General features: G+C 35.3%; 1 protein-coding gene across 1 annotated transcript; it reads right to left on the reverse strand.

The window, feature by feature from the left end:
- Window positions 1-11,601: 11,601 nt before the first annotated feature.
- LOC129081496 (olfactory receptor 4P4-like) lies at window positions 11,602-12,555 on the reverse strand. The gene has a single exon (XM_054587161.1). It carries the CDS (start codon window positions 12,538-12,540, stop codon window positions 11,602-11,604), a length of 939 nt encoding a protein of 312 aa, XP_054443136.1. The 5' UTR covers window positions 12,541-12,555.
- Between the last annotated feature and the right edge of the window lie 3,923 nt (window positions 12,556-16,478).

Here is a 16,478-nt window from a genome sequence, read left to right on the forward strand (position 1 = left end):
TTACTAAATCTTCTTTGCTAAAATTAATGAACTCCAAAAAAGTTCCTGCTGAGATTTCAACTTTAAAAATTATATAGTAACAACCCTGTAAAAATATTAATAGGAGTCTACAGTATATTGCAATATTTAAGGGAAATGACTTTTTTCTCTAATCTATTATAAACTTACAGATGACAGAGAGAAAAGACCAAAAAGCTGAATCCTAACACCAAACCGTGTTACACATATATGCCACCAAGACCTCAGGGATGTTAGCCCTGGAGAATATCACTGAAGTATTGCCTTGGAGGCCACAGGTAGAGCAATTAGGTGAAGTAATGTCTCATGTGATACTTTGGTTATATATAATTTCTTCTACAGATTGGGGAATTATTTCATCATCAACTTTGACCTATCAATCTTTTTAAAAGCAATAAGCCAGGTTTAAATTATTTTTTCTTTAAATACCTATAAAATACAGAAAGGTACAAAATAAAAATCAGCTATTGGGTAACAATTCAGAGAACTGCTCTTAATCCTGGTTGTATTTCTGGTGTCTCTCTCTACATATATTTTTTTACTGTGTAACTTGATATAAAACTTATACAATAAGTATCATATAATCTTATTGCTTACTATTTTTTAATTTAACATTGTAATATGAGCTTCATTTTCTATGAAAACAATTGATTTTCTTAAAATAGTAGTTTGTATTGCTCTTCCAAATATGAGCATAATGTTACTCAATGCTTATATTTATTATTAAAGTTGAAAAATAATATATATTATTTAAGAAGCTTCCATAACTTAACATATAAACATCTCAATCTGTTACTGGATTTAATAGAGAAGCGTCAGCAAACTTTTACTGTAAAGATTCATATGGTAAATATTTTTAATTTGTGGGACATACAGACTCAATCTTACTCTTTGATTTGCATGTTGTAGCACAAATGGAGTCTTAGGTGACACATAAACCACCAGGCATGGCTGTGTCAATAGCATTTTATTTATAAAGACAAGAGACCAGATTTGATTTGTGACTCATAAATTTGTCAACCCCTGCAATGCAAACTCATTTCTTGATAGTGCAAGCTCCAAAATTATTTCCAGATCAGTGGGCAGGTATCTTTTGAGTAATGATACAAGATCGTGGCTTATAATAATGTGATTATTATCGTGTAATTTTAATATAGCAGGAGAAACTATGATTTGCTTTAAAAAAGTTGCACTTTTCTGCATTGTCACTATGCATAAGTTCTTTTGTTTGTTTTGTTTTTTACTTTAAGCTTTTATCAAGCTTATTAGGGATACGCTTCAGAATTTGAAATTACTGAATAATATTGCAGATTTTTCCTGATTGGAAAAATCATAAAACAACTTTGAACTTGGTGCCAAACCATAATATTAAATTGATTACAACAAGAAGGAAAAACGAAAGACTTTTTAATCAGATATGATAACATGAACCAAGGTAGAAATTTGGACATTCATGTTTCTCTCAATTAGAAGTAAGATTTATACAGGTACAGGATAGGGTTGGAGGATCAGAGGAGCCAAACTGCGTAAGGAATGCAGCTGGAATTTGTGTTGGGTGTTGAACCCTGTACTAGGGTTCCATGCCAAAAGGACAAGTGTCGAATAACAAAGAGGTTGTGATTGTAGAAAGGTATAGGTATTGTGAATGAAGTTGATTTACTTCTAACGCAGCATTTATCATTAATTTTGCTGCATTAATAGTTTATGTAGACAACAAGAGGTAACTCCCATTCTCATTATAATTTGAAAGGGAACATTAAATTCCTGACAGCATTTCATTGCGGATAAGCCAATGGTTCTAACAACTAATAATTGCACCAGTATCTTGCCATGTCAAGTAATCAATAGTGATATTATATATGGGAATTATAGCGTCTGGCATCTAATAACCTAACTAAGGACCTGAAGATGTCTGTAATGCACAGGAAAAACAAAAGGGAACTCATAATCACACAATATACACTTATACAATAAGTGATAACACACTTACACAATCATATGGTTTGGGGAATTAAAAGCATTATAAGTTTATTCCAATTCACTTATAATAAGTAACTGCACAAATAAAAGGAGAATAATATAGGTGCATATTACAGATATAGGTATAAAAGTAAAAATCTTTGTAAAAATGCAAACCTTTCTAAAATATTTCAAAGCTAAAATCTGAAAGGCTGGCCTTGTTCCCTGTGACTTCAAGAGAAAAAATTCATTTTGTTCCTTTAAAAACTGCAGGAAAACCAATTTCAGAACAAAGAAAGAACTTTATCTCCATAGTATCCAAAAAAAAATAGTGTAAATGATTCTTATGGTCCCTTGGTTGTTCAATCTCACTAATAAGATATTAGAAAGGGCTATATAGATATAAACTTCCATGGAAGTAAAAGGAAGGGAAGGACTCCTGAGAAAGAACACAGAAGCAATGAAACTCCACAATGTCTCTCTGCATGCCCCATACCGTGTGACTATTCCTCATATTTGTATAGAACTCTCAGTAAGATCACTTCACTTTTGGTCTTCTCAATATATTCTATTGGTTTTCAATTATCTGCACTTCTCAAAACCCAGAACATATTCATATCTAACAGGCTGGTTGAACTTCCTACCCAATAAAATTATAGTAGTGATTAAATAAGCATGCTTTAACTTTGCTAACCAGAAAGGATTTGGTTTAATCCAAGTTTTATTAATTCATCTCTGTAAATGGGGAGATCATTCATGCAAGTATATACAAGTATATAAATATACTATGCTATGAGAAATAGAAAATACAAATCAAAATCGCCTCCCCAATCCAGTATGATGATAGATGATGAATACAAAGAAAAAGAAGGAAGGAAGGAAGGAAGGAAGGAAGGGAGGGAGGGAGGGAGGGAAGGAGGGAGGAGGGAAGGAGGAGGAGAAAAGGGAAAGGGAAAGAAAAGAAGGGAAGGGAAGGGAAGAGAAGGGATAGAAATACCTTTAAGAATTGAAAGTTTAAAGTGTATGCCCATATCTAGTGCTCTATGGATAACTCTCAATCAATGTGATTACAGACAATTTTCTTTATTTTCCCTAATCTAAGAATACTCTTCTATATAACACATTTCAAAAAAGATTAAAGAGTTAAGATAAACCTGATATGAATCTCTTAATCTCCAGTCTAGTAATATTTATTACACAAGAGGCAATTTTGTGTTTGGTTTTTTTATTTCTTTTTTGACATAATGAGAAAAAAATGTTGATTTTAATTTTCCCAATATTGCAACCTAGGCACTCGCTTATTTGTGGTCTTATTCTCAACCAAAATGCACAATAATTAGTATATTTTCTCATAGAATCTGATACTAAATCCCTCTGCAAAAATCATAGCGGAGTGTGAATTTCTTTCCCTTATAAGCAATATAAATACATATCCACCAGAGGGCAGGGTGATACCATAATTTAAATTAAGACTCTCCTATCTCAGGGTACCAATTGCTTTAAAGAGAGTAACAGAGAAACAAACGAAAAATAAGATATTCATACTTTGAATATATTCACTCCACATCCCTTTCTTTCAAGAACAAGGGAACAAATGTTCAAAGGCAGTAAATTACTTGACTACATTCAAGCATCGACTCACCTTTAATTTCTATCTTTGTTATTTCATTATTAATTTTGAACTAGGAGAAATGTTGTGTAGCTGTGTTGGCTCTTGGTCACTTATAAAATCACACAGTTTGGGAAATTAAGAGTATTATCTGTTTATTCCAATTCACTTATAATAAATAAATGCACAAATAAAAGGAGAATAATATAGACATATATTACAGATCTTAGTATAAAAGTAAAAATCTTCTCAAAAATGCAAACCTTTCTAAAAGCAAAAGGCAAACAAAACAAACTAAATTGTGAAAAGCCATTTATTTATATGATACACACTGAACGGTCCTATATACTTACACATGTATGCATGTATAGGATGTAAAATATCATATATATAACAAAATATTACAGATTGAAACAGAACATATTAATTACATTAATAAATTTTAATGACAAAGTTAAATCCAACATTGTCCTATATACATATATGAGAAATTCAATAAAAAGATTCAGTAAAATTAAAAGTAAAGGATAAGTTAGTAACCTATAAATTAATTTCATTGTTACCACAGAAATATTCTGAATGATTTGAACCCATTTAAATTTGTCATGCCTTGCTTTATAATCCAGCAAGTGATCACTTGTGGCAAATTCTCTATGTGCACTGAGAAACGAGGTGTTCTTGGGAGTCATACTCTATAAGCATTAAGGAGGTCAAATATGTTAAATATGTCATTTAGAACTTTTACATCTTTAGGCATTGTATTTATACCATCAGACTTGAGACCAGAGTTTAAAAAATTACACTGGGTGTCTCTTAATTAGCATTAAGTTTAATTTTGCTTGTAGTAAAATGCATACTGTGTAATACTAAAGGCGGAAGCATCAGTGATGTTTCATCATTTTAATTCACTTAAAATGATTGGATGAAGGATGATCTAAAATCATTTCTTCTGGTTTTCTGCTGGGTATAAATGCTGCAAACATTTACTTAGAAAAAACTTCCCCAAGAATTCCCATAAATAGTTTTTTATGTAAAATACTCTGACGATTTCCATAATTCCAAAAATTAGCATAGCATAGTACTTAAGAGCACAGTTTCAAACTCTACAAGGTTTTAAAGACAGTATAGTTTGCTTCTAGAGGTGTGAGCTCAAATCCATTCTTTATCCACCCAGCACTTTACTCTCCTCATGTGAAAATAGGAAAAATAATAAAAATTCAGTGAGATTTACTGAGCATATAAGTTAATAAATATAAAAATTATAACAGTGCCTCCTTAATAAGAATTTAATCATTGTTATTGCTTATTATTATTATTATTATTATTATTACACTGCCATGTACTTTTTAATACTGAGCTGGATCTTTTAAATATTTCTTCTAAGACTAAACTTAAGTTTTCTGAGTGAGAAAAAAACTGATGGTTACCAGGACAGGAGCAGGATTGGGGAGCGGCTGGAAAAGGCGGGGGGATTACACTGCCAGCTACGGAACAGCCATGGGCGTGAGAAGTACAGCATAGGGAACACGGTCAATGATACGGCAATAACTTGCACGGGGCCAGCTGGGTGCTGGACTTCTCTGGGGGCATCACCTTGTAAACTACAGATGTCTAACCACCATGTTGTACACCTGAAAGCGATGTTAACACTGGATGTCAACTGTAATTGAAAAAAACTTTTAATAAAGCAAATAAAAATGCAAAAGACTAAAAAATTTTGTTCCTCTTTTAGAAGTTAGCGTTACACGGTTCTACTGTACACTGGTAGTGTAGTAAGAAGTTGTTTTATAAGTACACACATAGTTGGATAATCAAAATAACATATTCAAATAATTCTTCATCATTTATGAAGCTACTTCAAATGGATTTATCTAATTAGTTGTGCTAAATACTCTTGCAAAGGACACAAAGACTTTTCCATGAGCCCCACGGGGTAGGGAGGGCTCATCAGTGTGAAGCCCACACCTCGGTTCCCCCTGGGAAGTCCTGGTTTGCACCTGTTCTAATGTAACTACTAATGGTGCTCAGTCACTCAAAATTCTCCCATTTAGATGGCTCGCTATATGTTCACCATAGTTAAAACTGTCTGAAATATTTCATTTCTTTATTCTTGACTGGTATACTTTCCTGCTTCCTCACAAAATCATTTAAATTCCACAAAAACTGGCATTTTGTCTACCTTAGCACCGTATCCTTGGCCCTCAGAAGAGTATTAGCACTGGCCATACAAAAGAATTGTGCTACATGAATCAGTGATTTTCATTGGTCTCAAAACAGCTTAGGTCTTTTAAAAATGCATTATTGCCATTTTAATTAGATATCAGATACCCATTTTCTCTTCCATTATTTGTTTTATTACTTTTTTATTTCAGAAAATTTTCTGGAGCATCAGAACATGGAAAATAGAAATAATGTTACTGAATTTTATTATCTTGGGACTAGGAACAAACAAAATTCAGATCTTCTGATTTGTACTTTTCTTACTCTGTTACCTAGCTATTTGGCTGGAGAATTTGATTATCATGATTCTATTACTTGCAGTCAGCTAATTAACCAGCCCATGCACTTCCCCCTTAATTACCTTGCACCCTCAGACCTCTTTTACATCTTCACAGTGACATGCAAACGAATGATTGACTTACTAACAGGGAGGAAAGTCAAGCTGTGCATGACACAGCTTTTCACCACACATTCCTTTGGGGCCAAGAGGTCTCCATTCTCACTGAAACGGCCTACGACCAATCAGTGGCCAGCTACAAACCACACACCCCCAACCCCGTCCCACTATGACATCAACATGAGCCAACAAACGTGTAGTCCTCCTCATAGCATCGTGTGCAGGGGGGTTGTGCATTCCCTGGGCCTGTTTCTTCTTAACAATTGTTCTTCCTTTCTGTGGCCCCAATGGAATAAAACTCTATTTCTGCACCAAGTGTCCTTTGCTGAAACTGGCCTGCACTGATACACACAAAACGGGTTACTTGGTCATTGCCGACTCCAGCCTGATGGGACCGAGGATCTTCAGGGTTTTGACGACTTCTTTTGCAGAAGGCCACCACAAAGCACTTTCCACTGGCAGTTCTTACGTCACAAGTGTGATTCTTTTCTTTGCACCCACCATCTTTGTTTACGTGAGACCAGCTGCAACTTTACCAGAGATAAAGTGTCTATATTCTGCACAATTATTGTCCCTATGCTCAACCCTCTTATCTACACACTTAGAAACATGGGGATGAAAAACACAATCAGGAAACTTTGGTGCCCTGAAAGGTGTGGGGAAGGGAAGCCAATGATTTCAGGGCTACTCATCTTTTGATGCAAATGAATATCTGCTTATGACACTCCTTTTCTTTATTCAACCTCCAGCCAGTGGGAAAATCAGTCAGAAGGTGTAAAAGCTAAGCCTTAAACAACAGCCTGCCATCCAGTTTCATATTTCTACATTGATATGCTTCCCTCATTTTCATTCCTCACTGAATTTTAAGTTCCATGAAAGTAAGGGTCATGTCATTTTTATTTTACTGCTAATTTCCTACAGACAGACCCAGGCAGACGTTGTACTTCCCCTTTCATTTTAATCCTTCCACAGATGGGTTCGAGGTGCAGGATCTTCTTACCTGGCCTTTGAGACACAATCAACAGGTAGTGTTGGGTGTGAGGCTGAGGCTGGCTCTTTCATGCCTCCCACTGGACTGGACCTCGTCCCTTCTCTGCCTCACTGCCCTTTCCCTCACACAGGCCTCCCTGGAATTACATTTCTGAAGAAACTATCAGCGCCTAATTGTTGCCTCGGGTTGTGTTTTCCAGTGAATCCAAACCTATTTATGAATTATTAGGGGAAACTTACAAATATTCCATACTTACAAGAATTAGGAGGAATATGTCTATAATGGGTTAAGCTTTATAAAAAACAACAACTATCCTCTAATAAGAGACTTCATGTTAAATTTTCTATTTTAAAAACAGTACATTTGTAAACAATAAAAACATATTTTGAAGATAATGCATTAATACTTGAACCTATCTTGATTCTGTAAGTAATATGATGAGTCCACTCAGTTTGGATGGCAAATAGTTCTTTGTGTAGGTTTAAAATATTAGTCAATGTCCTTGCTGGCAGAACATAATTGGACAAACCAAGCTTTTATCTTGACTAAGTCTGAGCTACCTCATTGAAAGATAAATTTCACTTAATTAGATATGACAAGCCCATTACTGGAGAATAAATACTTCACTTCATATGTGAAAGAATGCCTTTGCACCCTTTCAGAAAAATTAGAGTTCACTGAGTCCCAGTCTACAAGGTAGTAAAACTTCTACTTATTTAAGGGCAGGCTAAAAACTGTAACACACCGAAAGACCTTGAAAGAAATGTGATCCAGCAAGCACCGAAGGTTAACTTTTGCTTTTTTTATTTGTTGTTCAAGTACAGTTGTCTCCAAAGGCTAACTTAAATGACCTGAGCCAGCCCTCATGACTTGCCATCAAGGTATAAAAGGGAATAATGTCAATTGTAAAAGTCATAGAAAGATAGCAGCAATCACATATGCAAACACCATTCAGAATCTAATTCCCTGGCCTTGCATCCTATAGCTCTAGACTCCTTTACCAAATAATCAGAGAGTCTCTCTGTGTTTGAGAGCTGCTACTATAGTAACCTAAGTGGAGAGAACACACAGATTGAAGCAGAACATCACAGTGTGAAGCCCACTTCCAGAGTCCGTGCAACATGTTGCTCTGAACAGGAAGTGACTATGGGATCTGTCCATAAAATGTCCTCTCTAATCACATACATTAGAATATATATATATGGAGAATGAGAGAGAATAAGTGAATAGAATTGCATTTGAAATATATATAAGCTCAATTGCATGTTTAAAAATCCAAATCCAGATGAAAAAATTTTAACTAAGTAACATTTACATAAACATTTAGCACAAAATCAGAATACAGGAAAAAATTTTTCTCTTGGTGAAGCATCTTCAAGGATTTCATCAAAGAAGTTTCTTAAGAAGGAAAAATTCCTTGTGTTTAAGGAAAGACATTTGATGATCTTTAAAGATTCTTCTGGGAAGAAAAAAGAAAGAGCAATCCTTTGATGGAATTTAATACAATGAAGAACATCTTTGGGGAATGGAATTCACCCGCCCAAATACATGTTTCACTTAAAAATTTTAACCAGACATTCCTCCACTGTATCTAGTCTAAAAATCTCATCTGACCCTTCCTTCTACTTTTTCTTCTATATATATCACTGTCAAGAGTAAAAGCTTTGATCTGATTTGTATGAAGACTTGTCCCTTGCTGGAAAGCTTGAAATAAAATTTTGATAACTAATATCAATTTATTTGAGATTTATTTTTATCTAACTATTCAGCTTTTTCTCTAGGTTGTAGTTTGAAGATGAGACAAATTTTAATTCTGAGAGTTTCCATTTATCCATTTGTAAAATAAAGCAGATAATTAGATCATTGTTTCAGAACTAAAGTTTATAGGGCTTTTTAAGAAAAAAGCTTTCACAAATACCAAGTGTTGATTAAAATCGTATTTTATTACAATGTTACTTAAACATGATGGCCATGTCACAAAAACCTCATGTTTATATGATAAAAATATTTAAAGTATAAAATAAAATGTTTATGTTAAAATTTTAGTTCAACTGTTTCACAAAATTAATTTATGGATATTAAAAAATCACAACAATAAAATTATCTTTAGCAGCTTCTATTTGAAGAACAATACCCTTTTCCATTTACCCTCAATATGACCTTATGAGATAGTTTCTATTTCCTCCTTTTTATAGAGGAAGAGCAAGAGGAGGAAAGCCAAACCACCTTCCCAGGGCCCCTCAGCTGGGACGTGCGTTCATCTGCACACTTGGTGTTCAACCATACCAACTTCATATTTTTCATTTTCAGCAAAATGAGAAATCACTTGACTATAATTGTCACCTCTGTTATTACTTTAACTTTATAATAACTCAATAATGTATAATAAAAAGTTATTGGGTGATAAATGTAAGGCTTTAGCCAAAGTATTTTAAAAAAGAAAACATTTGTTAATAATGTATTCATTGCTTCAAAATTACCTTTGCAAGCTGAGATGTATCATGGTGTAGGTTGCATAGTAATTTCACTAAATATTCACTACATAAATTCACTTATCAACTGCTCTAATAACAATTCTCTTAAGTTTTTAATATATCTACAAATATGCACTATTTAAAGACATTTCCAATTATATCTCTCTACTTGAACTTCTCTATAATTTTTCACTAGACACTATGTCCAAACTAAGCCATATTTGAGTGAAAGAGTGGGGATCTACTTATAGTTTTACTGAAATACCAGACATAAATGGGGTTGTGCCAGAAGAGCAGGATGTCTGGCTACTTTTAAATGTCTGAGGAGAACGGATGCCCTAGGGAAAAGGTGAGTGGCAGTGGCATCGTGGCTTAGTTGGGACAATAAATTATGTGGCTGCTTTATCTAAAATCAAGGCCACCATTTCATTACCATGTAAAGGAAAATTTTATAGCAAATTTTTTCTATAATTATTAAAATTCTGTGATTTTTAAAATGATTTTATTAAAATCACTTTGGAAAAATTCTTCCAGTTTTTATATAACCATATTTTTACATAAAAATATTTTTTCTAGAAGTTTTTTGAGTTTTTTCCATCATCTTTTATTGCTCCCTATACCCTCTTCTGCCTCCACCCATCCCCCCCAGCAATGCTACACTGTGGTCCACGTCCATGAGTTCTCTTTTTTTCCATTATTTGCTCAATCTCTCCACCCGACTCCAGATCTCCCCAGAGCTGTCAGCCTGCTCTCTATCTATGAGTCTGTCTCTATTTTGCTTTTTAGTTCATTTTGTTCATTAGATTCCACACATGAGTGAAATCATAAGTATCTGTCTTTCTCCAACTGGCTTATTTCACTTAGTATAATGATATATGCACCCCTATATTAATTGCAGCATTATTTACAATATCCAAGATTTGGAAACAGTCCAGGTGTCCACATTATATGAATGGATAAAACAGCTGGGGTACATTTGCACAATGGAATACTACTCGGCTATAAAAAAAGAAGAGGGAAGAGGAGGAATGAGAAGGAAGAAAAAATGGTTCTAAATTTCTGATGCAAATAAATGAGTGGGTCAAAAAAACTATGGTACATTTACACAATGGAATACTACACAGCAGAAAGAAAGAAAGAACTACTACCCTTCGCAACAACATGGATAGAACTAGAGAGCATTATGCTAAGCAAAATAAGCTAGACAATGAAAGACAAGTACCATATGATCTCACCTGTAAGTGGAACCTAACCAACAAAACAAACAAGCAAGGAAAATATAACCAGCAACATTGAAAGAAAAAAAGAAACCAACAGAGTCAAGAGAGAAGGAGGCAGGGGTCAGGGAAAGGGAAGGGAAGGGAAGGGTCAAGTTAAGGAACATGTATGAAGGACCCATGAATGAAGCCAAAGTGGGGAAGGATTGAGGGAGGAAGGTGGGGGAAGGGGACAGGGGAAAGTGGTGGTGAGAAGGTGGAGACAAATGTATTTAACAATAAATAAATAAATAAATGCTTTCTGATGCACATTTTTTATGAGAATACAAAGGGAGGATAACAAGGTCATATGGACTCTCTGGGTCTAGGATGGTCAGTATGAGTATTGCTACTGTACATCTGGTTATTCATTCATGGGACCAAAGTGCAAAGAGATTAAAATGGTGACCCCAGTTAGCCACTTACAGAACTCTAAAGGAGGAAAAAAAGTCAAAGGAGAGCATAAGAGAACTTGAACAAGGAAACGATGACTCAAATTATTAGGGGAAGATGCAAATAAGAAACAGATCAATAAGTAAAGAAGAAAGTATGTTATAGTAAATTATAATGTTAATGAAGTGTCGTGGTTATTTTTTTACAGCCGGTTCCTGGTTTAATAAACTTAAGCCGAACAAATATCACCTGAACAGATCTGTAGTGAGGAGGGAAAATGCCTTTCAGATGATTTGCCTTCCGATCAAAAGTGCTTTCCGGCACCACACTTTTCTCAGAGCATTCTTCATCTCCATGTTTCTGAGTGTGTAGATTAGAGGGTTGAACATGGGCGCAATGATGGTGTAGAAAAGAGCAAACACTTTATCTTCTGGATAAGTTGTGGGTTGTCTGATGTAAACGAAGAGGACAGGCACAAAAAACAGGACCACAACTGTGATGTGAGAACTGCAAGTGGAAAGAGCTTTGGCACGGCTCTCTGCAGGGGAAGCCCTGATGGTATATAGTATCAGAAAATAAGACACCATCAAAATCACGAACGTCACCAAAGCAATCAGACCCGAATTGACAATTACCAAGAGACCAATTCTGTAGGTGTCGGTGCAAGCCAGTTTCAGCAAAGGATACACATCGCAGAAGTAGTGATCTATCTCATTGGGGCCACAGAATGGGAGAAAGATGGTGAGGAGAAACTGACTGGCAGAGTGTACACATCCTCCAGTGCAACAGGCTACAATGATCATGTGACACTTTCGCCTGCTCATGATGATGGTGTAGTGCAGAGGCTTGCAGATGGCCACACAGCGGTCATAGGCCATCCCTGTAAGGATAAAGATTTCAGTGCCTCCAAGGAAGTGAAGGATAAAAAGCTGTGTCATGCAGTTATTATAGGAGATGGTCTTCTTTTCTGCCAGTAAATCGGTCATTAGTTTGGGTGTCACTGTTGATGTAAAGCAAAGGTCAGAGAGGGAGAGGTAATTAAGAAAGAAATACATGGGTTTGTCAATGAGCGGACTGCATGTGATAGAAATCATTATGAGCAAATTTCCCATCCAAATAACAATATAGCAAAATAAAAACAACACAAAGCAGAGGATTTCAATGTTCCGGTTTTGAGATAGTCCTAAGAGAATAAACACGGTGACATTATTTCCACTCTCCATGGTCCAGTGCAGTAAAAATGCAATAACAGTCCCTGAAATGACATGATGCATCAAGTCAATGTTGGAAAAGTTCATGGATAAGATTGATGATAAAACTAATATTATGAAATTATGATTAATGGACAGGATCCCAGTGTTTCAGAAAATGAAAATCTGATAATATTTTTCCTAATTAGTCTCATGATGATTTCCATAGGTCAGTCTTTCAGATAATTATGTTCAGCCTTGGTATTAATAAAAATGAATGCACTCAATCAATTCAAATTGTTTTAAAATTATTATTAGTTGCCAAATATTTTCCAATTCTAAAGTAACATAAATATAAGTCCTTGGAAAAGACATTACTCTAGATCCTTTCAAACTCAGATTTGTTGAAAATGCAAGTATAAATCTACAAAGTTTTTGTTTAATGGCATAGAAGCAAACACAAAGCTTAACAGTGTTCAGTAGTGGAACACGTGCTCCTCAAAGTAATTTAGAATGATGTAGGGAAAAAAACTAAAGATGTATACAGTGATACACCTATACTTACATAGTGGAAGATAAAAACTCCCTGCAAGAGGCCCAGGCAATTAGTTCAAATAATTTTGGGGCTTTTTTTTTACTTTTTTCTTAGTGATTTGTGAGCATAAAAAGCTGACATTTCATAATAGAAGCATACTTATTTCTATAGGAACATCAAATAACCATATACTTAAAAGAACCACAGAACATGCCCTGGCTGGTGTGGCTCCATGGATTGAGTGCCAGCCTGAGAACCAAAGGGTTATTGGTTTTGCTCCCCATCAGGGCACGTGTGTGGGTTGCAGGCCAAGTCCCCAGTAGGAGGCACACAAGAGGCAGCCACACATTGATGTTCTCTTCCTCTCTTTCTCCCTCCCTTCCCCCTCTCTAAAAATAAATAAATAATTTTTTTTTAAAAAAATCTATTAAAAAATAAAGAACCACAACAGTTATCAAAGCAACTGTTAAAATTTTTAAAGAGAAACAGACAGCAGTTATCCCTTCATGGTTTTGCTCTTGACTCAGTGTATCAAATTTTGCAAGTCAATTTGTTCTCAGTGCTTTGACTCAAAGTATGAATTTCTGTTCTATATTTGTCCAATTGATGCCTTTTGCCAAAACCCATAAAGAATCATGATACTGCATGATTTATTTTTTTTTAAGTTTGTGGGAAGTTTGTGGGAAAGGTTCATATGAAAACAAACAGTTGGGACCTAGGTTCTATGACTAATTATACCAATGCATGAATTTGGGCACAGACCACTTTATTTCTTTGAACTTAAGTTACTTCATTGGTGAAATGAGGAAATCTGCGTGGACTTTGTCACAAATGATCAATAATGATCAGTAAGTGATCATTAATTGATTAACCATAGAAGTATTCATTGCAGATTTTATTATCTTACTGTATTACCAAATCAGTAATCCAAAATTGTTAATAGTAAAGTCCAGTGAATATGACTCCCATATAGACAATGATATTTTAAAATCATAAAATTCTTTTGAACAGGAAGGAAACTTTGAGATCTATTAGCCAAATCACCTAGTTTTAAATAGAAGGTATTTTAATAAAAAGTACATAGAAAATATATAGTATAATAAGGATAGTTTGAATTTCTTCATTATTTAGCAATTATATTAAACCAGCATGATTTTACATATGGAAATATAGGCAATTCAGTAGGGGTTGACCATAGCTTCTGCTACCTTAGTTTCAGTCAATGCAGGTGAAAAATAGCATAGAACTGATAACCACATGGTACAATGCTCTTCGCTATAAATTTTGACCCCAAACTGTATCATAAATACATAGCATCTTCTCTGAAAATTTGTGCTACACCTTCTGCAGCAATCTCACAGCTATATTTTCTTATTAATTAATTTTTAAATTCTCATCACTTTTTTATGGATTAACTTAATTGTGTCACTTTCTAACTTAAAATTCCTTTGCCATGGAGCTTTAAAATAAATGAAATTATTTCTATGGTGCAATTTTAAGAGTTAGAATTATCTTATAAAGGAGCCATTTAACAGTAAGTTTTCATGACTCCAAGTATACCATTTAAAGATTTCCCTACTTATAAATAAATAAATACTATTTTAAAAATAATATTTAAAATACTGGTTTAAAATTTACTCTTAGAGTAATTGTTTGTTCATTTGAATATATATAAATAAAAACTGCTATTTTAATTACATGCATGAAAATGTCACTTAAATTGCTTTCCCCTCCCCCTTCCCTGAAACCAAACAAGAAAATATTGGTTCATACAGAAAATTAGGCTTCTGATGAAACTAAGGTTGTTAGAATATTCAGGCAAAGCAAATCATTCTATCTTAACTTGATACAAAATTTATTTTCCTGCTAATCAAATATGGTTTGATCTCCTAACCAAACAATTTTGCTAAATATCTCTTGAATCTTTCATTTTCTCCACTCCCAAGGCCACAGACAACACTTTTTTTCCTTCTTGGCAACTTTTTTTTTTTTATTTAAACTATACCCATGTGTTCCACTATATATAAACTACAACCTGTATTTCTGGCTTCTCAATTCTAGAATCTGAGAAGATCTTTAGCTTCAATTCTTGATGCAGTCATCAATTTTAAGTGTGAACTCTTAACTTTATATCCTTCAATACCATTCTTTATCTAAAATGTAGAGAAATAACTCGCCTCTTAAATAAAAAGTTATGAGTTTTGAATTTAAAATGGGATGAAGAATTTAAAAATATGACATTATGCAAACGAATATGGTACTAAGATTCAGTTTGAAGCACATACAGGAGTAATACCTTAGACTCTAAGGCCTAGAGAGATAAAAATTAGGTGAGGCTGTTCTGATAAAGGATTTAGAGAACACCTAACTGGTAATTAGCAAATCAGAACCTGAAACCAGAATTTTCTGAGTCTAGAGCCTGAGTTTATACATTTTTTTTAAATGTAGTGAAAGCAACAGAATAAACTTGTGTTAACAATCCCACTATTTCACTTAATTATTACCTATTTTTTACATAATTATTTCATATAAAACCAGATAACCTCTAAAGTTATGGTCCTTGAACCATTTCAGGCATTCTAATTTTGACACGCAGATGATGATAACCTGAGATGAGGAATTAAGCCAAACTCTCTAAGTCTATAAAAATATAGCGCCTACTCAGACAAAACTACACACTCTCAATCTATTCCTCTCTCCTACTGATGCTCTCACTGAAAAAGAGAAAAACCATGAAGCTCATGTGCATGAATAAAGAGCCCTGCCTCTCCTCCCGCTCGCAGACCTGAGGGATGCACTTGGGCTGCAAACAGTCCCTCTGTGAGGACAACAGCTAGAGAACAAAAAAAAAGAGAGGGTGGGGGATTGGGATTTTCTGGTATAGGCACCTCTTTCGCTCACTTTCGAGGTTTGTATGCGCTTTTCCTAGGGTTTCTATCATTAAAATGATGAATCTGGCGCACCAAGCCTCCACCCCCGCCCCCCACGCATCCTCTCCGCAGGAGGGACGCTGGAGGCGAGGCGACGCGAGGATGCAGCTGGAGCGCTGCCCTTGGGGACTGGCCAACCTGCAGAGAGAGGACATCCTGTCGGCTCTTCCTCGTGTCGCCAGGCCCTGTCTACTCGCCAGTGCCAGACCCGGCCTTGCTCCCAGGCCTCACCTTCGGAGCGCGAAGACAGAGGGACCTTCAGTTTGGAGAAGATGATTTACGCTAAAGCAGGGCAACACTGATTCAGATATTACATGATTACGACAGGAAGGCCAAGGACATCCCGGTTTATGAATGTGAAAGGTCCAATGTGCAAACATACGTGCCCACTTTCACCTCCGGAGTAGCCGTTGGTGGCACAACCTGCACAGGCAAAGGGACCAGTAAGAAGCTGGAAGCCTAGGGCCCCAGCAGAGGGTGCCACCAACATTGTGACAGCCCATGCA

This window comes from Pteronotus mesoamericanus, unplaced genomic scaffold (assembly GCF_021234165.1).
Source record: "Pteronotus mesoamericanus isolate MK-2021 breed Mesoamerican mustached bat unplaced genomic scaffold, CSHL_Meso_final scaffold_1066, whole genome shotgun sequence".
NCBI lineage: Eukaryota > Metazoa > Chordata > Mammalia > Chiroptera > Mormoopidae > Pteronotus > Pteronotus mesoamericanus.

Coding starts and splice junctions, on each gene's coding strand:
- LOC129081496 (XM_054587161.1), bottom strand. CDS start 12,540: ATGGAGAGTGGAAATAATGTCACCGTGTTTATTCTCTTAGGACTATCT.